Source organism: Lissotriton vulgaris, chromosome 8, assembly GCF_964263255.1.
Source record: "Lissotriton vulgaris chromosome 8, aLisVul1.2, whole genome shotgun sequence".
Classification (NCBI taxonomy): Eukaryota; Metazoa; Chordata; class Amphibia; order Caudata; family Salamandridae; genus Lissotriton; species Lissotriton vulgaris.
Window position 1 is genome coordinate 1409421368 of NC_141696.1, and position 21119 is coordinate 1409442486.

Here is a 21119-nt window from a genome sequence, read left to right on the forward strand (position 1 = left end):
CCATAGGAGCATTTTGTGTGTAGCAATGGACGTCAGGGAAATTTAATGATTGTGTGTGAGGCGTTAATAAAACAGGCACAAATTAGAAATATGTCGAGGAGCTATTGCAACTTAAGTGCTGATTGTAAGGCGCTAGGAAAGTGAAACCAATTACTCAGGAACAACGTAACTACATGCATGCCGTGCTAGTAACACAGCTTTTATTTTTATTGTTGAGATTGCACTAATAACTGCAAAAAAAATGCTTCCACATTACGCACTTGTTTTTAAACCACATGCCCGCTGTGCTAGTAATTTAGCACAAAGCGCTCGTAACACCATATTAAGCATAAGGGTTAAAGGCAACTTTAAATACAAAACACTATTACCATTGCACAGGAGAAGGCCTTCCGTACAAGCACTTCTTTTGTAGCAATGGGCGCCAGCCTAACTCAATTATCGTGCACGAGGTGTTACAAGGGAAGGAAAAAAGTGGACCTGTGGCGAGGCGCCAGAGCAACTGAACTGTTACTGTTGAGGTGCTAGCAGGAAGGAAACAAATTACTAATATGGCTTTAATTATACGCGCCACATTGTCTGCCTAGCTGTATTTTGAACAAGAAAAGTAAAATAAAGGGAGACACAGCTTGGCGGCCGTGAAACTGCAGGGAGAGAGAGGGGAGGTGCTGGCGGCTGGGGAGGGGGAGGAGAAATGCGAGCCTGGCTGTATGCGGGGAGAGAGAGGGGAGGTGCTGGCGGAACCAAGCAGGGTAACAGATGGTGAAGACTGGCGATTTGATGCTGTGCACGCGTATTTTAACTCATTGCGCTTGCGCATTGAGCTAATAGCGCACACGCACTGCAACAAATCGCCAGTCTAGTTAAACTTCTGTTTAAGCCCCTATAGTCTTGCTCCGCTCAATGTGCATACGCATTGACAGGCGAGACCTGAAAACGTGGCTATCAAAAACTCAAGGCTACATTTTTTTGCAGTTCCTTCCATTGGTCTGTCCTTTGCCCTTCAACAGACTCCTATAGTTATTGACGGTCTGGGGAAGGGTCAGTTTGTGGTAATTTTCCTAACTCATGCACAACCAGGAAGTGAAGAGGGATGAAACGTCTGAAACCGAACATGCGTGACAAGTCCTCACGTGCAGTTTTCAGACGTACCAAGTACCGTGCATCAGGAGTTAGACTAACATTTAGGTGCTAGTGTCTGCATCACTGCACTGAAAAAAATTTGTCACACATAATAGCGCCCCCAGGAACACCTCACTGCGAGGAGCACTAGCGTCAATGCAGCATTAATAAGCGAGTAACCGGTGCACTAAAAGCACAAGTTACTACTTGTGTAACGATATATCTGTAAGAGACATTAGTTAGTGATAGATTCCTTACCTTAGAATATCCCCAGGCGTCAGACTGGATCCGGAAAGTTTTGCGTAGCAGTACCCTTGCACGTCGGTAGGCGTCGTCTGCGGCTCCGCCCCCGTCGTCTGCGTCGTGGGCGCCGTGATGACGTCGTCGGAGTACTTAGACGCCGCCTCCGCGTGCTGATGTCAGTTCTTAGCCACAGCTTTTCCGCGCCAGAAGCGCAGAGCCATGACAAAAACCGACACTGGTGCCAAGAAACTAGGGCCCTGAAAGGGGATGACCTTAACCCTAGATATCGGTTCGCAGAACGGGGAGGATGGGTGGGTCGGTAAGGAATCTATCACTAACTAATGTCTCTTACAGATATATCGTTACACAAGTAGTAACTTGTGCATCTGAAAGAGACACGTTAGTGATAGATTCCTTACCTTAGAATAGATACCCCAGCAATACCATCCCCGTGGTGGTGGGTCTGCGAACCAATATTTACACCAGAAAGTCCTGGAGAACGGAACGGCCGAAGTAGCCATCCCTCCGGACTTGACTGTCCAGGCAGTAGTGCCGTGCAAACGTGTGCAACAAGGCCCACGTAGCTGCCTGGCAAATGACCTGCAAGGGCACACCTCGGCCCAAGGCAGTTGTAGTGGCTCGAGTGGAATGAGCCCTCAGCCCAACAGGGGGTTCCTTCTTAGCCAAGGAGTAACACGCCTGGATGCACATGATAATCCATCGAGAAATGGTCCTCTTGTGCACCGCTTTCCCTTTCTTAGCGCCCGCGTACCCAACAAAGAGTTGATCATCCACCCAGAACTGGCGTGTGCTATCCAGATAGAACGAGAGCGCACGTTTTGGGTCCAGACAGTGGAGCCTCTCCTCCTCTCTCAAGGGGTGAGGAGGCGAAAAGAAGGTGGGCAATGTGATGGACTGCCCAATGTGGAAGGCCGTGACCACCTTAGGCAAGAAGGAGGGCCTAGTCCTCAAAACAACCTTGTCCGGATGGACGGAAAGGAAAGGAGGCTTACAAGAGAGAGCCTGGAGCTCACTCACTCTCCTGGCAGAGGTGATGGCTACCAGGAAGGCAGTCTTCAAAGAATGAAGGCGAAGAGGACAGTTGTGAAGTGGCTCAAAGGGAGCGCACATCAGAAATGTTAGAACCAGGTTCAAGTCCCACTGAGGCATCACGAAGGTAACAGGAGGAAAGGTATGAGTGATGCCCTTCAGGAATCTGTTTACGATAGGGGACTTGAACAAAGAAGGCTGATCAGGCAGCCTCAGAAAGGCTGAAAGAGCCGAAAGATAGCCCTTGATAGTGCCCAGAGCAGAGCCCTGCTGGGCAAGAGAGAGAAGGAAGAGAAGAACCTCAGAGAGAGGGGCATTGAGGGGATCCACAGCCTTTGCTGTGCACCATGACACAAATCTGTTCCACCTGCAGGCGTATACCGACTTTGTGGAGGTACGCCTGGCTGCCAGAATGATATCACAGACTTCAGGAGGCAAGTCAAATGGCCTCAACTGTCGCCGCTCAATCTCCAAGCTTGTAGGTGGAGACTGGAAAGGTTCGGCTGCGACAGAAGTCCTCCCGAAGAGGCAGACGAATCGGGGGATCGACTGACATGCTGAGTAGCTCGGGATACCAGTATCTTCGTGCCCAGTCCGGAGCCACAAGGATAACGTGGGCCCGGTCGCGTCTGATCCTCTTCAGCACTCTGGGCAGAAGTGGTATAGGCGGAAAGGCGAACAACAGACCACAGCTCCACTCGCGACGAAAAGCGTCGCCGAGCGAGTGCCGCCTTGGAAATTCCAACGCGCAGAACTGATGACATTGCGCGTTCTCTTCTCTGGCGAATAGATCTAACCAAGGCTCTCCCCATTGCTGAAAGAGACCTTGCGCCACGTCCGAGTTCAGACGCCATTCGTGATCCATCATGCACCGACGGCTGAGTTTGTCCGCCCTGGCATTCAGAGAGCCTGCCAGGTGTTGAACCACCATGGTCACGCCATGATGTTCCAGCCATTGCCATAGGCGCAGAGCCTCCTGGCACAGGGCCCACGACCCCACCCCGCCCTGTTTGTTGCAGTACCACATGGCGGTGGTGTTGTCGGTGAACACTTGCACTACACTCCCCCGAACAGAGGGGAGGAATGCCTTCTGTGCTAGACGAATCGCACGCAGCTCCAACATGTTGATATGGAGCCGGGACTTCGCCGGAGACCAGAGGCCTCTGATCTCCGCCTCTATCATATGGCCTCCCCAGCCCTGGAGAGACGCGTCCGTCACCACTACGTGCTCCGGGTGGGGTAGGGAGAGGGATCTGCCACTGACCCAGTCGCGGTCCGTGAGCCACCACTGCAGTTGTCTCGCAGTGCCCTCTGAGATCAAGACATGATCGGACAGGTTAACCTGATGCTGGGCCCACTGAAACTTCAGGTCCCACTGCAGAGCCCGCATCCGCCACCTGACCGAGACTCGGGATAACGGCTGGAAGATGGGAATCAGAGCCTGAATATCCCGAACCCGCTGTTCGGGCGTGTAAACCCGAAACTGCGCCGAGTCGAGAACCGCTACAATGAAGAGGAGCTTCTGAGAGGGGCACAGGTGTGACTTCGGCACATTGATGGAAAACCCCAGCAATTGTAGGAGGTCGGCCGTAGTCTGGAGGTGGGTGACGACTACCTGGGGCGAGCCCGCCTTCAACAACCAGTCGTCGAGGTAGGGGAAGACTGACACCCTCTTCCTGCGCAGATGAGCTGCGACCACCGCCATCACCTTCGTGAACACCCGTGGGGCACTGGTAAGGCCGAAGGGGAGCACGGTAAACTGAAAGTGCTCGAGGCCTACCGTGAACCGCAGGTAACGCCGGTGGGCCGCCAGGACGGAAATGTGGAAATAAGCCGCCTGCAGGTCTAACGCTACCATCCAGTCTTCCGGGTCCAGGGCAGCCAAGACCTGAGCCAAAGTTAACATCTTGAACTTCTCCTTCCGGAGGAAGCCGTTGATGTTCCGTAGGTCCAAGATCGGGCGCAGGCCCCCTTTGCCCTTCTTGGGTACCAGAAAGTAGTGGCAGTAGCAACCACGACCTACTTCTGGCCAAGGAACCCGCTCAATGGCCCTCTTGGCCAAGAGGGCCGTGACTTGATCTTGCAGAAGTTGCAAGTGTTCCCCCGACACGCGGTGGCATGGATGGAGGGGATGCCTCGAAGGGGCGGGAGTAGCCCCTTCGGACAATCTGCAGCACCCACCTGTCCGAAGTGACTGTGCGCCAGTGGGAGAGGTGATGGCGAACCCTGCCTCCCACAGGCGTCACATGGGCCTGAAAACTCGGACTAGGAAGGTTTAGAGGCAGGTGCTGCTGCGGGGGGTGTGGACTGGCCTTGCCGTGGTCCCCGACCGCCGCCACGGCGGTTTCCACGTCCGCCACCGCGCTGTTTGACATTCTGTGGCACGTGGCTGGCAGTACATGTGGGGGCGCCCGTTCCGTGGCCACGAAAGGAGCAAAAGGCACCCGATTGCTGGCGTGGGGCCGTGAGGCCCAAAGACTTGGCCGTAGCCCTGGAGTCCTTGAAACGTTCCAGCGCATGGTCTGCCTTGTCGCTGAAGAGGCGACGGCCATCAAACGGCATGTAGCGTGGCCTGGACATCTGCCGAGAAGTTGGCGGACCTCAACCAGGCGTGGCGTCGAACCGCCACTGTCGTTGCCATCGCCCTGCCCAGTGAGTCCGTTGTATCCAGCCCGTACCGGATAGAAAAACGTGTTGCATCCCGGCCTTCCGCAAGGGCTTGGCCGAGTTTAGCCTGGACCTCCTCCGGGCATTGTGGCAGCACCTCCACAACAGTGTCCCACAGAGTGTGGGTGTAGCGGCCCAAGAGACAGGCGGTATTCACAGACCGCAGCTAACAGAGAGAAAACCTTCTTCCCGAACTGTTCGTATCTCTTGGATTCCCTGTCAGGGGGGGCCGACGGGAATGCGGTCTGGGAGTTTGAGGCCTGGATGACCAGGCTCTCGGGGGTGGGGTGGGTGGACAAAAAGCATGGGTCGCCCGGGGCCGGGCGGTAGCGTCTGGTCACGTTCCTATCCACAGGCGGACCTGTGGCGGGCTTGGACCAAGTGCCCACAAGAACGTCACACAAGGCCTCATTGAACGGCAGCAGAGGCTCACTGGAGCTTGACTGCGGTTTGAGGACCTCTGTGAGGAGGTTAGTCCTCACGGCCGCGTCGGGGAGCTTAAGGTTTAAGGCCTTAGCTGCCTTCGTCAACACTACACTATATGTAGAGCCCGCCTCCGAAGCCACAGTTGGAGGTGAGCTAAATCCAGTGTTTGGTGAGGTGTCAAGACCACTGGCCTCCCCAAGCTCATATGTCCAGTCCTGTTGAGACTGGCAATCTAGTGCCAGAGGGTCCTCGGACCCCTCCCAATCTTCCTCGTCACCTGTGTCCTGTAAACCAGGATTAGCAGACAGGGCCTCCTCGTGGAGATAAAAATCCCCAAAGGCCGACGGAATCAGCGCCCAGCGGCGCCTGAGTCGGACCGTAGGAAACATTGGGGGCGGCAACCACAGTGCGCGCCGGGGGCGACACCCTTGAGGACGGCGCCGGCGAGGTCGTAAGGTCGACCGGCGACGTCCCGGATCCGGAGCCAGATCCGACGAGGTCCTGCGGCGCCGAGACCGAAGTCGCCGGCGGAGTCGGGGCCGAAGCGTCTGACCCGTTAGAACCTCCAGACGGAACAGTCGGGCCCGAAGGCGCCACTGGAACCGACTGAGGAGGGAGGGCCCTCATGGCCATGAGGTACCTCTCGACCTCCTCGGGCGTCGCGCCCTGCCCAGGGACCCGAAGGTGTGGGGCAGGCGGCGATGCTAGCGACTCCCACGGAGCCGCGTGGGCGGTGTCGCCCGAGCCCCCGGCCGCATCGTGCAAGCGTCGGGGTGGGTCGGAGGAACGATGACGTCGCTCCGACCGCTGATGCCTCTTACCTGAGGACTTGGAAGGAGTAGTTTCTGTCCCGTAACTTCAGTTCTGTAGTAGGGGTATCTCTGTTATAGTCATAATCTAGTGAATAGTCCCGCCCATGTGCGTGGACCCCGGCAATCAAAAATAATCTCTTAAGTTGTCAAAATAATGCAGTAACTGCAAAGACACTTAAGAGAGAATTTAAGACAAATATCGCAGCCTATATCCACAGGCTACACTGTCCAGTACTTCAACTAGAAATTCCACCAAAAAACACTACACATAATACAGCCTGCCAGTTTCTACCATAGAGAAACTTGCCTCCCCCAGTCAAAGACTCTGGAATGATAGAGAGGAAGGTAGGGACAGACAAGCCCCATAGGCTGCCATTATGTGGCTTAAATAGGATACTGTGCCTTTAAGAGAACTTTCCAGAACTTCTCCCAGTATCCCAGAATGCATAGCAGGTCCCTCTACTTTCAGTTCTTTTTGAACGTTGAGAGGTTGGGGTGTAACATCCGTCCCCCGAACTTTGTGAGAAGGTCCGGCCTGCACGGCAACCGAATGTGAGGAAGGAGAGACCGGTGAAGTAGGTCAGTGAACCACCACTGCCTGGGCCACTCCAGGGCAATGAGTATCATCCGAGCCCTGGACCGGGCCAGCTTGATGAGCACCGCCGGAATCAGGGGAATAGGAGGAAAGGCGTACAGAATGCTGTTCGTCCAGTTGATCCATAATGCATTCCCCAGCGTCCCTGGCTGGAAGTACCTGGAGGCAAAGTCTCTGCACTTGCTGTTTTCGGCGGTGGCGAACAAATCTACGCCTGGAGTTCCCCACCTTGCGAAGACTTCTCCTAGTACTTCGTCGTTTATGACCCATTCGTGGTTTTCCTGAACCAGTCTGCTCAGTGCGTCTGCCTGAACATTCTGCACACCTGGTAGATGGGTGGCCGTTATCGTCAGTCCTCTGGGTAGGAGCCAGTGCCAGATCGCCTGCGCCTCCTGCGACAGAGTGCGTGATCTCGACCCCCCCTGCTTGTTGAGGTAAGACTTCGTGGTGGTATTGTCCGTCTGTACAAGCAGAGAGTTGGTCTGGAAGGACGGAAGAAAGGCCTTCAGTGCCAAGTGAACAGCCCTGAGTTCCAGGAAATTGATGTGATACGTGGCCTCCATCGGCGACCACATTCCTTGAATCTGTAGAGTCCCGGAATGCGCTCCCCATCCCAGGAGAGAAGCATCCGTCACGACAGTCTGCGAGGGAATGTCCTTGTGAAAGGGAACCCCCCTGAGGAGATTCTCCGCCGAACACCACCACTTCAGAGACTGAAGAGCATGCAGCGACAGTCGAATCTTGTCGTCTCAAGATCCTTTCCTCTGATCCCACTGGTCCTCCAAGCACTCCTGCAGCGGTCTCATGTGCAGCCGTGTGTGTGGCGTCAGGAAGATACAAGAGGCCATCGATCCCAGTAGAGAAGACACCGTCCTGACTGTTGTAGATGGAGTCGTCATAAGAGCCTGAGCCTTCCGAAGGAGTGATAATCGTCGCTCTTCTGAAGGAGACACGCTTGCTGACAGCGTATTGATGGAGGCTCCCAAGTACTGTATGCATTGGACCGGAGTCGGGACAGACTTGGCCATGTTGATGTGCAGCCCCAGCTTGTTCAAGAGAACGCACGTCTTCTGGAAGTGTGCTCGCGCTTCCGAGAAGGAGGATGCCTTGATCAACCAATCGTCCAGGTACGGGCAGACGAACACCTTGTTCTTCCTCAGGTGTGCTGCTACCACCGCCATGCACTTCAATCAATCAATCAATCAATCAGTGACACTTATATAGCGCGCTACCTACCCGTAGGGTCTCAAGGCGCTGGGGGGGGGGGGGGGGGGGGGGAAAGGGGCCGCTACTGCTCGAACAGCCAGGTCTTCAGCTTCTTCCTGAAGGAGAGGTGGTCTTGGGTCAGGCGCAGGTCGGGAGGGAGGGAGTTCCAGGTCTTGGCGGCCAGGTAGGAGAAGGACCTTCCTCCTGTAGTCGCTCTTCGGATGCGGGGGACGGCGGCGAGGGCGTGGTTGGCAGATCGGAGGTGGCGTTTGGGAGCGTAGAAGTTGATCCGGCTGTTGAGGTAGCTCGGGCCTTGGTCGTGTAGGGCTTTGTGTGCGTGGGTGAGGAGGCGGAAGGTGATTCTTTTGTTGACGGGGAGTCAGTGGAGGTCTCTCAGATGTCCGGTGATGTGGCTGGTTCGTGGGATGTCGAGGATGAGTCTGGCTGAGGCGTTCTGGATCCGCTGGAGTCTCTTTTGGAGCTTGGCGGTGGTACCAGCGTAGAAGGCGTTGCCGTAGTCCAGTCGGCTGGTGACGAGGGCCTGGGTGACCGTCTTCCTGGTCTCGGTGGGGATCCACCAGAAGATCTTTCGTAGCATGCGTAAGATGTTGAAGCACGCCGAGGAGACGTTGTTGACTTGCCTGGTCATGGAGAGGGAGGAGTCCAGGATGAAGCCCAGGTTGCGTGCATGGTCTGTCGGTTTGGGTGCGGTGCCCAGGGCGGGAGGCCACCAGGAGTCGTCCCAGGCGGAGGGTGAAGAGCCCAGGATGAGGACCTCCGTCTTGTCAGAGTTCAATTTCAGGTGGCTGGTCGTCATCCACTCGGCTACCTCTTTCATCCCTTCGTGCAGGTTGGCTCTGGCGGAGGTGGGGTCGTTGGTCAGGGAGAGGATCAGCTGGGTGTCGTCGGCGTAGGAGATTATGCTGAGGTTGTGTTTGCGTACGATGGCCGCGAGGGGGCTCATGTAGACGTTGAAGAGGGTGGGGCTCAGCGATGAACCTTGAGGGACGCCTTCGGAGGCCTCTGACTTGTACGGTGGTAGGCGGACTCTCTGTGTTCTTCCGTCGAGGAAGGAGATGATCCATTCCAGCGCCTTGTCCTGGATCCCGATGTTGCTGAGGCGCTGTACTAGGGTGCGGTGGCAGACCGTGTCGAATGCCGCGGAGAGGTCTAGGAGGATGAGGGCCGCTGTTTCTCCATTGTCCATCAGGGCTCGGATGTCATCGGTGGCGGCGATGAGGGCGGTCTCGGTGCTGTGATTGGCTCGGAAGCCGGACTGTGAGGGGTCGAGGGATCCGTTCGTCTCGAGGAAGGTGGCCATCTGCTTGTTGACGGTCTTCTCGATGACTTTGGCTGGAAACGGGAGGAGCGAGATGGGGCGGTAGTTCTTGAGTTCGGTGGGGTCCGCTGTTGGTTTCTTGAGTAGAGCGCTGAGTTCGGCGTGCTTCCAGCTCTCAGGGAAGGTGGCGGTGTCGAAGGATGTGTTGATGATGTCTCGCAGGTGGGGTGCGATGACAGCGTCAGCCTTGTTGAAGACGTGGTGAGGGCAGGGGTCGGTCGGTGATCCGGAGTGGATGGAGTTCATCGTGCGGATGGTGTCTTTGGTGCTGATCGGGGTCCAGGCGTGGAGGGTGGTGGGGGGGGGGTGGTTGTTCGGTCATGGTGTGCGTTGGTTGGTTGGTGAAGCTGTTGTGTATGTCCGCGATCTTGTTGTGGAAGTATGAAGCGAGGGAGTTGCAGAGGTCTTGCGATGGGGTGATGTCGTTGTTTCCTGCGCTGGGGTTGGAAAGCTCTTTCACGATGTTGAAGAGTTCCTTGCAGTTGTGTGCGTTGTTGTCCAACCGGTCCTTGAATGCTGTTTTCTTGGCGGCGCGGATCAGCTGGTGGTGTTTCCAGGTGGCAAGCTTGAAGGAGGTCCTGTTGTCCGGTGTAGGTTCCCTTCTCCAGACTTTCTCGAGGGCTCGGCAGTTCTTCTTGGAGCTCTTGAGTTCGTCGGTGAACCATGGGGCTTTCTTGCTGCCGGGTCTGCTGGGCGGGGTCCTCAGCGGGGCGAGCTCGTCCGCGCAGATGCTGATCCACTTCGTGAGGTTGTCGGCGGCCTGGCTGGGGTTTGCAGAGCTGGCAGGAGGGTGCTGGCTCAGGGAGGTGGCAAGCTGGTCTGCTGTGATCTTGTTCCAGCTTCTGCGGGCGGCCTGTTGCTGGTGGTGGTGGGTCGTCGTTCTCTTGAAGGTGAAGTGGACGCAGCTGTGGTCCGTCCATTGAAGCTCTGTGGTGTGGCTGAAGTCGATGTCTGTGCTGGAAGAGAAGACTGCGTCGAGTGTGTGTCCGGCGAGGTGGGTGGGGGTGGACACCAGCTGCTTGAGTCCAAGATTGGCGAGGTTGTCGAGCAGGGTGCTGGTGTTGCGGTCGTTGTTGTTCTCCAGATGGAAGTTGAGGTCCCCTAGGAGGATGTAGTCAGCGGAGGGGAGGGCATGTGGGCTGACGAAGTCGGCGATGTCCTCGCTGAATTGTGTGCGTGGTCCAGGGGGTCGGTAGATCAGGGTGCCTCTGAGGGTGGTGTTCGGGTTGGTGTGGATCTGGAAATGCAGGTGTTCGGCGGTGGTCAGGGTGTTGTCGGTGCTGGTCGTGAGACGGATGGTGTTCCTGTGGATGATGGCGATGCCTCCTCCCATCTGGTTGGCGTTGCGGTCCCTTCGGATGATCTTGTAGCCCTCTGGGATAGCGATGGCGATGTCGGGAGCTGAAGAGGCGTTCATCCAGGTTTCCGTGAGGAAGGCAACGTCGGGGGCTGTGGCGTCTAGAAGGTTCCAGAGTTCGATGGTGTGTCTGTGGACGGAGCGGGTGTTGAGCAGGATGCACTTGAGGTGGGTGCTGCTGGTGTTCGATTTGGCGGGTGCTGGTGCGAGGCAGGTCCGGATGCAGGTGAATTTGCAGGCGTGGCAGCTGAAAGGTCCGTGGGTACGTCGTGGAGTGGCTTGATGGCATTCTGGGAGTCGGCCGGTGTTGAGTGCGATGAGGGTGGCGGTGGAGTACGTCAGGCGGGTCGGTCGGGGTCTTCGGGGGCCAGGGGTCCTGGCGCTGGTCGCGATCCGGTCGCGGACAGGCGCAGACGGGCTTACCTTTGGCGCGCCTTCGGCGCACAATCGGTGCGCCCGCTGCGCGTGACCGCTGCGCGTTCGCACGGTCGCCATTTAAGGCGAAGTGCGCGGGTGGGCGGAGCAGCTGGGAGGCGGGAGCGGGGAGGGAACAGAAGAGAAAAAGGGGCGGGGCAAAAGGCGGTGGCGGGAAGCGGGGAGGGAGAGGGAGAGCGGAGGGCGGCGAGGTAGGCGGGCAAACAGGAAGGAAATTGACACACGGCACAAAAGGTTATATTAAATTACACAGGCACAAATGGAGGGCACAAATAAAGGCAAAACAGGGAGGAAAACGATAACGATGTCTCGGCACACAGAATACAGGCACAAACGGCGGGCAAAGCACGGTAAAAACAGCCAAAGAAACAATCACTCGGCACAGAAGAAAACAAGCACAAATTAAGGACAAAAACGGCTGGCGAAAACCACAGGGGAGCGAGCAAGGCGGCAGCGAGGCCGGCGGCGAGAGAGAAGGCAGGCAATGGGGCACACGCAGCAGCTGGTGGCCGTGCGGGGCGGGGGTGTCCCGAATGTTCTCGGCGCAGACTTCAGTCCGAATGGGAGTACTGTGTATTGATAGTGATTGGTGCCGACTTGGAACCGCAGGAACTTCCTGTGTTTGTGTGCAATGGGCACATGGAAGTAAGCATCCTGTAGGTCTATAGCGCATAGCCAGTCTCCCTGTTGCAACTGAGGATAAATCTGATGCAACAACAGCATGCAAAACTTTTCCCTGCGAATCCATTTGTTTGCCTGCCGCAAGTCCAGAATGGGCCTGAACTCGTTCTTGTCCTTCTTGCAAACCAGAAAGAACCTGGAGTACAGACCTCTTCCTCTCTGAGACAGAGGTACGTCTTCTATCGCCCTTTTCCTCAACAGGATATCCGCTTCCGCCTGAAGCTCGCGCAGCTGACACTGCGAGCTGACCGGGGGAATTGCTGGAGGAGGGCTGGTGAACCGAAGACTGTATCCATTGCAAACAATATTCAGCACCCACTTGTCCTGAGTAATTTTTCTCCACTCTGCCAGAAAAAATTGAATGCTTCCCCCTACCGGAGTGGGTAACAGATCCGGGGGAAGTAGGTTCCTAGGGCCTAGACCCAGCCTGGCCCTTGGGCGCCGGGGCAGACTGCTGGCCTCTTCTGCCCTTCTGACGCTTCTGGAATGGCTTACGGAACTGTTGTTGATGTTGCGATTGTCCCGAAGCCTGGCCTCGTCCTCGGCCTTGCCCAACAAACCGCCGTTGGAAAGGGCGGTACGTCTTCTTGGTCTCTTTAGGCTTCTCCAGGCCCACAGCCGTTAGCGTCTCGGCCTCAGCCTTCATGCGGGCCATCTCATCGTCCGCATGCTTCCCGAAGAGGGTCTCACCTGAGAATGGAAGGTTGGCCACCCTCTGCTGTGCGTCCGGTTTCAGGGACGTAAGCCGCAGCCATGCGTGGCGTCGTTGGTTGACTCCGTGGCAAAATCCGTGAGCAGCCAACAGGGAAGAGTCCGCTGCCGCGCTGATAATCTGGTTAGCCACCAGCATCCCCTCATTCAGCACTTCCATGAAGTCCTCACGCTTCTCCTGAGGTAAGTGTTCTGCAAACCGCTCGAGGGAGTCCCAGAGGGCGCGGTCGTATCGGCCCAGCAGCGCCGTGGCACTCGCAGCTTTCATGGAGGTAGCGGAAGTTCCACAGACTTTCCTCCCCGCCGAATCCATCCACCTGGACTCCTTATCCGGGGGAACCGTGGAGGACGGAGTGGTGGCATGTTGCTTGCGGGCTGCCGTCACAATGACAGTCAGGAGGGGGTTCCGTTCTCAGAAAGGCCGGATCCGAATCGGGAGCCCGGTACTACTTCAGCAACCTCGATGGAGCCGCCCTCGTCACCGCAGGGGTGAGAAACAGGGCCATCGCTGGTTCCTCCAGGCCCGGCACCAGAGGCAGGAGAGGACGAGACAGGTGTTTTTGATGCAATGTCTCAAAAATGACTGAAGTCTTCGGAGTAGGCACCGTCAGGGATATGCCCAACTTCGCAGCGCCCCTTAAAAGGACGTCATGGAACGCCACCAGGTCATCAATCGGGGACACCCTCGTGTCCGGTGACCCCGACAAGGTAGGAGAATAATCCCTGGTCCCAGAGGACCTCGTGTGTGAGCGAGATTCGCGCCTCCTATGGCGGCGTCTCGACCTCGTGGACGATCTGCGTCGCAATCTCTCCCTTCTCCCAGAGCGAGAGCGAGACCAGCCAGTCCGTGGCCGCTCCGCCGGTTTTCGGTCTTCCTTGGCTCCTCATGGGGTTTCGGTTTTGGGGTCCCCTTAGGAGGAACAGGCAAAGACGGCAGCGAAGTGGACCTCGGCGGCGGAACCTTCGGCTGCGGGGTGGGCCCATGCAGAGGGACAGGAGGTGGGTCGCCTGAAGGAAGTGGAGGTTTGGGTGTAGGATCCTCTTCAGGAACAGGAGGAGGAGTCGGAGTCCGAGGCCGAGATGGCGTGTACACTTCTGAGTATACCGAGCCCGGTGACCCATTAGGCGAAGGGGGCGGAGATCCAGCCCCTTCAGCAGGTGATCGCTTCCTCTTGCGTCCTCCACTAGAAGCATCATGACTTCTTGGACTAGAATCCCTCTTGCGCCGTTTTGGAGAGGCTGAACGACTCCCAGAAGCCGACCGCTTTCTGCTCGATGCAGAGCGTCGCTTTTCTGGCATCGAACGACGCTTCCTTGACTCCAGTGTTGAGCGCCGCCTCCGCGGCGTCGACCCTCTTTTTCTCGACGTCGAACGCCGACCCCTCGACGTCGACCTCTTCCTCTGCGACGTCGTACGCCGCCTCCGCGACGTTGAGCGTTCCGTCTTCGACGACGAGCGTCGCCGTCTCCTTGATGCTCTCGACGTCGAGGAGCCCCTCGACGTTGACCGGTGCTTCGACGGCGATCGACGGTGTCGCCTCGACGGCGAGCGTCGATGCTTGCCACTTTGCCTTCGGCGTCGCTAGGAAGACCTTGACGTCGACGAAGACGATGACGTCGACGGTGGCTTCGAAGGCGACTTCTCCATGATCTTCGACGTCGAGCCGTCACGCCGTCTCGACCCGGAGCCCCGGGGAGAAGGGGAGCACACCGCCGTCATCCCTCTCGACGTCGTCGTCGATGCAATCAACGTCGACCGGGACCGTTTGCTGGACTTCCTGCCCCTGGGGAGCCCCCAGAGGCCTCAGCTGAGGGAACCTTCCCAGCCTGCCCAGACCCACCTGCAGCCTGCAGACGCCTCTCCTCAAGGCCAGAAAGCCTGATCTTCATCCTGTCCCTCAGAGTCCGAGCAGTAAACTGCTGGCAGATGACACAATCCTCAGGGACATGATCTTCAGGGAGGCAGACGATGCAGACATCATGGGGATCACTCTTGGCCTTCTTCCTCCCACATGCTGGGCACTTATCAAAAAGGCCAGGCATTTTAGAGCCCTAAAACGCCTGAAACAGCACAAAAAAGAGAGAGAGAACACCAAGAAAGTAAACTAAAACACTTTTAGAACACAAAAGTGCCAAAATATCCAATAAACCCTTGAAACAAGGGAGAGCTCAATGCCAGGGTCCTGTAAGCAGGAGCCGGAAAAAAGAACTGAAAGTAGAGGGACCTGCTATGCATTCTGGGATACTGGGAGAAGTTCTGGAAAGTTCTCTTAAAGGCACAGTATCCTATTTAAGCCACATAATGGCAGCCTATGGGGCTTGTCTGTCCCTACCTTCCTCTCTATCATTCCAGAGTCTTTGACTGGGGGAGGCAAGTTTCTCTATGGTAGAAACTGGCAGGCTGTATTATGTGTAGTGTTTTTTGGTGGAATTTCTAGTTGAAGTACTGGACAGTGTAGCCTGTGGATATAGGCTGCATTATTTGTCTTTAAATTCTCTCTTAAGTGTCTTTGCAGTTACTGCATTATTTTGACAACTTAAGAGATTATTTTTGATTGCCGGGGTCCACGCACATGGGCGGGACTATTCACTAGATTATGACTATACACAGAGATCCCCTAATACAGAACCAGACGATCGGTGTCCACTTCCGGAGCTCCGATGACTCCGACCTCGCGACATGTCCCTCGACCTCCCGTGGGACCGGGACCGGGACCTGGAGCGGTGCGGGCCGACTGCCTCAGCTCGAGTCGCTTGCGGGACCGCTCCCGCCTAGCCTTCGACGTCAGGGCCCGGCAGTCGGAGCAGGTTCGATCATCATGGTCGAGGCCTAAGCACTTCAGGCACCGGCGATGGGGGTCCGTGACAGACATGAGTCGGTCGCACTTCGAGCAAGGCTTGAACCCGGGCATCCCTGGCACCGATGGAGTCAAAGACTCGACAAGAAAGGGCGATCAAAAAGATCAAAAAGTTCAGTCAAAAATTGACTGGGGGTAGAGCTTCTTCCGGATCTGCGCTAGCTGGCGCGGAAAAAAGAAGAACTGACATCAGCGCGCATGGGCTGCGCCTAAGTACTCCGACGACGTCATTCCGGCGCTCACGACGCCGACGACGGACGCGGAGCCGCAGACGACGCCTACCGACGAGCAGGGGGATTGCTATGCAAAAATTTTCCGGATCCAGTCTGACGCCTGGGGATATTCTAAGGTAAGGAATCTATCACTAACGTGTCTCTTTCAGATAAGGTGTAAGATGTCTCTCTGAACAGAAGACCAGAAAAGGCACAAAAAAAAAGCAGGGATGTGGCATGACAAAAGATATGGCACTTAAATGCATTAGTAGTATCCAAGCGCTGGTGTACTGGGCTGACAAAGGTTCAAAGGACAGCCCCTCACCATGCACGCACTGGAGTTCACCTATGAGGCGAGGTTCGTGCCAATGAGTGAACACGCAGTGTCCTATCTTGTTGAGTGCGTGAGGGGTCTTTTATTTTTTACAGTAATCACCGCTGTTCATTTTTTCAACCAATCGTATCCACATTGAGCCAAACGGTGGCTGGTCCAATACCGCTGGAGTATTGACGGACGGAGGAGTATGAATACAATGTAACAAGTCGAGTGCTAGAATGAGAATTTTCCTTTCATTGGCTGACTTTATGAGTGGAGGGCACTTCTGTATCCTGAATCCCTCCCATCTCCTTCTTTGACTTAATGGATTCGGCTACTCACTAGTTTAACGCTGATGTTCCATTCTGCCACACGCCACATGACCCCATTCATCCACAAGGCTGCCACTGGGTAATAAGAAATGCGAAATTTGAGAAAGACCCCTCTTTAGGAATGAAAACCAGCTTTCAAAATACCAGCCAACAGTACCCTTAACTACTGCTGCCCAACCCATGGGCTAGAGTGAAAATGCAGCCCTTGTGTGTACAGTGTAAAGGGTTAGAATTGGAAAGAAATTTAACAAAGCCACACACAAAAACAATGTTCCGGCCATAAATAAAGGTGAGACAGTGCCAAAGCGGTGAACCCCAGCACCACTGACAGCATTGGAAGGCTTGAAACTGAAGCCCACGTGGAGTCTACGTGACCAGGCCCGATAAAAGAACCCAGCAGTGCATTCTGGGGAAGAGCAGGCGGACATGTTTTAGGAGATTTAGCAAGTTGGAAAGCTGCGTGCTGCTGTCAAAGGACTTGCGCCTGGGTTTGGAAGCAGGACATTGACATTTGTTTTGTAGCTAATGACTGCTCTAAAGGCCACCCATCCATCTCTTGCCTGGAGCTTCGCGGTACTTCAGCTTTCTCCTCCCCATTCCTGTTACCATGGACACCAGATGTCTAGCTGGCTGCAGGCATCTGAATGTTATTACCGTGGCTTGACTGCGCAAAAGCTCGAAAGCTTATCTTTAAGTTAAACTTGTTGAGCAAAGAAAGGTTTAATGCCCTGGTAGGCCAGTCCAAACATCCACATAAAGCTCTTGCTGTTTATTGTTTACTATGAACATAATTAATACACCATGACGGAACTCAGAAGCCTTCCGAGTCCCAGACACTGGGGTATAACTCACGAGGCTACTTGCATTAGGTATGGCTAACAAAGAAAAATGAAATCGGTCTTGCATTTGCAGAACGGGAGGGTGAGCAATAGAAGGCACGGACATTTGGGAGGGCAGGCGGGGAGGGAAAGAAGGCACGGACAACAGGAGGGCGGGCAGAGGATAAGTCACGACAACGGGAAGGAGGGCAGGGAGGAGAAGGCACGACAACGGGAGGGAGGTGGGTAAACAAGGCACCAAAGCATGTTGTGCCTGCAGTAGGAAACTTCATTAAAGAAAATAGTGCTCACAGTCTATATAACGGGTACCATGTAACAACAGTAGTAAAGGGGTCAGTCGTCATGGGAGGTGACAAATGAAGGGAAGGCGGTACTAAGGAGGGACTAATAAGCCTATTTTAGATTCAGAAGCCAGCTTTTAAGACAGACAATGTCACAAGCCAAAGGCAAATATGGGCAGAGTGGGCAGGGCTTCTATTCCCTACTCCTCTACAATAAGTCTCGCAGAGTAGCGCATAAGCGAAGGCTCTAGGCTCGACCTAAAAATTATTTAACACCATGAAGACTACTTATTAGAGCTACGCACAAACAAACCTGCCACCAGAGAGACAGTGGATTTTAGGGAAAACAAAGACAACTTCTGCAACCAAATAAATCGCAGTCCTTAGCAAGTCAGAGACCCATTTGCAAAAGGAAACAGATAGGTATCCTATTGCAAAGTCATATGCTTCAGAAAAATAGAAAAAATGGAACATACCTAGATGAACAGGCGCTACAAGTGAAATACACCAAGTCCCAGTAGGGCACAGACAGATGTCCTAAATGAATGCATAAATATGTAGTTGTACGCAAAGAAGCAGAGGAACTAACATTCACATTGGAACAAGCAGGACATTCCATCTTCTCAAACATGGATTCAACCTCCATGTAGTGAGAAATGGGATGAAGCGAATGGATGAAATGACAATTTAGATTAACATACCATATAAATGAGCAGAACACATTGTACAGCATTACAGTTTAACACCATACACTTACCACATCTGTAGAGAGAACAGTTTCTTCCCCTTCCTCACATGAATATTCAATAAATTGGTCTACATTTTTTCTAGTTCGATAACATGGATGTTTTCGCCTGGAGTTACTGTTCAATTTGGATCTTAGTGACAAGTTTTCTGACTTCATCTGAAAAATAATAAATATAGTCTTCAGACAATAATATAGGACTGCATCTCTAAATTCCAGCTCTTACTCTCTATTGCTTGAGCCAATGTCACAAATTGCTCCCTGAGCTCTTGTGCCCACCAACAGAGGACCTAACTGCGGAACTATCCAGTGTTCTAATAAGTTTCCAAACTACCACAGTATGCATACTCTGACTTAGAGCATTTTGGGCTTTACTCCGATATTCTCATCCATTCCAGATCCATACGGCTTTATGTGGAATCCAGTCTGCTCCTGCAAAAATATCCAATACCTAGAATTCTCTGTTAACTGCTTCATTTCCAACCCTGCAGGCAAAGAATAGGTGGTGGAACGAATATGCTACTTACCAGTATGCATCTGTGTGAGAAGTTGGCCTGATATGCAGTGCTCACTATTCTAGTGATCACTATGTATCAGTCCAAACAACCCTTATTGATGATTGGTTGTAAGTCAACCGTATAGACCAGCTATCCTAGTAGCATGGACAAGAGCAGACTTTGGGCTAGACGCTAGAGGGCGTGTTAAGCCAGCTATTATACCATCACATATACCCCTTGAACACCAAGTGAAAGGACACCACACAAGTTATGAAAATAAAAGGATATTTATTTAGAACACAACAACCCTGGACTCTTTATGAGGACAGGGTGCTAAGCACAATACAAAGCTCTTAAAGAATTTCTGAAAGTCGAACAATTTACACAAATGCCCGAGGGGCACGAAAAACCATATACTCTAAAAGTGGAATGCGAAATTACTAGCAGGTAAGTACTACTCTAATAGGCTTTAGGATCGCTCGGACTGGACTACTGAACCTTCAGATTACGAGCAGGAGGCCTAGGGAGATCGGGTGCAGCGTGTGCACTCTCACGCGGGATGCGGGACAAAGTCTATGGATGCTAGATTTCGTAAAGTTAGTGTTATCGGACGAATCCGACTGGGTAGAGCTGAAACGAAAAAGGATCTGTGTAGGAGAGTAGGGTCTGCAATCCTATGATCACCCAGATTTTTTGCTTTTGTTTCACTGGTTTACGACTTTCTCTGGCTGTGGGCCTGCCAATCAGACCCACAGCCTGGCTGTTCTCTTTCTAAATTACGAGATGTACCCTAGGTGCATTTACCAATTGGTACTGGGCCACCTTATCAGACCCTGTAACTCAGGGCATAGGTGTACCCAGGGCCGCCAGGGGCTGCAGCATGTATTATGCCACCCCTGGCTGGCCTCCTAAATTTGACACAACTGGCTGCATGACAGCTGGGGCGAAGTCGTGTAATCACCCTTTGCTTTAGATATAGTAGCCCTATATCTAACCCTCCAATGGACACCCGAGTTCCTATCAGTCACTCCTATGGCAGGCCTTGACAATCCTGAAGGCAGAGTGCATGGGCTCGTGTGAACTAAGCTCTGGCCCGAGCCGAGCCCGGTTGCAGCTTGCGGAATCAAGACCCAATGGCTGTTCCATGATAACGCGTACCATATCGGTAACTTCGGTGTCGCGTTATCAAGACATGTCGAGTAAGGTGTCATACGAATCGGGATGCTGCCCTCTCACCAACTCTGGCGACGAGGTTAGCATTCCGCCCTTCTAGAGGGACACGACATGTACGTAACTGTGAACCCCGATTAAAGTTAACTAAAGCCTCAGCTCCACAAAATGGATGCTGCCACCACAGACACGAGTCTGACCTCCTGCTGCTGGGAGTCCTTCCAGCGAGGAGCACTTGGACAAAGGGTTTCCTGTCAAGGGCGGTGTTCGCACCGTCCCAGACAGGGTTTGTGTATTCTGGGTAGGTAGGGCTTTTGCGAGAAGGTGACTGCGGAGTGGTACCCCGGTGCTCACTACGCATCTGCCGGTTAGAACCAGTTCCAGGGGCGACAGCCCTGGCCTGGGGAAAGTCCGGCAGGGGAGAGGGGTGTAACTACCCCCCTTCCTGGTCCCACCCTTAGGGCAGGACCTAGTCATGTACCCACCCCTTTCTTTAGGATAAAGGCCGGAGCGGGGACCCTTCCAAATTAGATCATCTTTGAATCAAGAACTACTTTCTACGAAAGGACATTCGAGACTCTTCTCAAGATTTCTCCCTTGTGGCTAAGGAGTAGTCACCCTGCATCAGCGGGCACCATCTAAGAACTCTGCGGTTTGCTGTAAGTCCTTCCTCAAGGAATCCGACGGCCCAGCTCGACGAGAACCGGCTTCCCTGGCACCTCTGACCTCTACCCCCGTCATCAGCTCAGCTGTGATCTGTGGGTGCGACGAGACCTCGAGGGACCGGCCATCATCAGAACCTGCACGCTCTTAAAAACCAGCACGACCATCGAGGTAACTCTCTGGTGAGTGCTCTGGGGTCCGAGAAGCCCCGACCCTGAGCCGCTCCAGCTCCGAAGTGCAGTCTCCCAGCATCTCCACGATCTGCGTGGGGCCCTTCTGCTCGCTGCTCAGCACGTTGTCTGGTCACTAGCCGCTGGCTTGTGTCCTTCTGTGACGACATCCGAAAATCAACACTGCCGATCTGGTTGCTCCAGACTGGCCCTTGCTTCCATCTTTTCGAGAAGCACCCCGGACCCTCCTGGTTTACTCAAGACGCCGACAGCGACATCCGTCGTGGGACAGCTCGCACCTCCACCGTGGTCGCCGACAACGCCTCCTGGTCCGTGAGACTGCAGAGCCTAGCGTCGCCCACTCACCTGGTCGAGGTGACGGCCAACCGGTGCCT

The 21119-nt window shown here is 54.4% G+C and overlaps 1 protein-coding gene across 1 annotated transcript in view; it reads right to left on the reverse strand.

Annotated features, from left to right (window-relative positions):
• BRWD1 (bromodomain and WD repeat domain containing 1) overlaps window positions 1–21119 on the reverse strand; it is a 2503800-nt gene that overhangs the window by 1503133 nt on the left and 979548 nt on the right. Inside the window, exon 21 of the mRNA XM_086935423.1 lies at window positions 18237–18383. Within this exon, the coding sequence (XP_086791549.1) occupies window positions 18237–18383 (147 nt within the window). The remainder of the gene's footprint in view (window positions 1–18236; window positions 18384–21119) is intronic.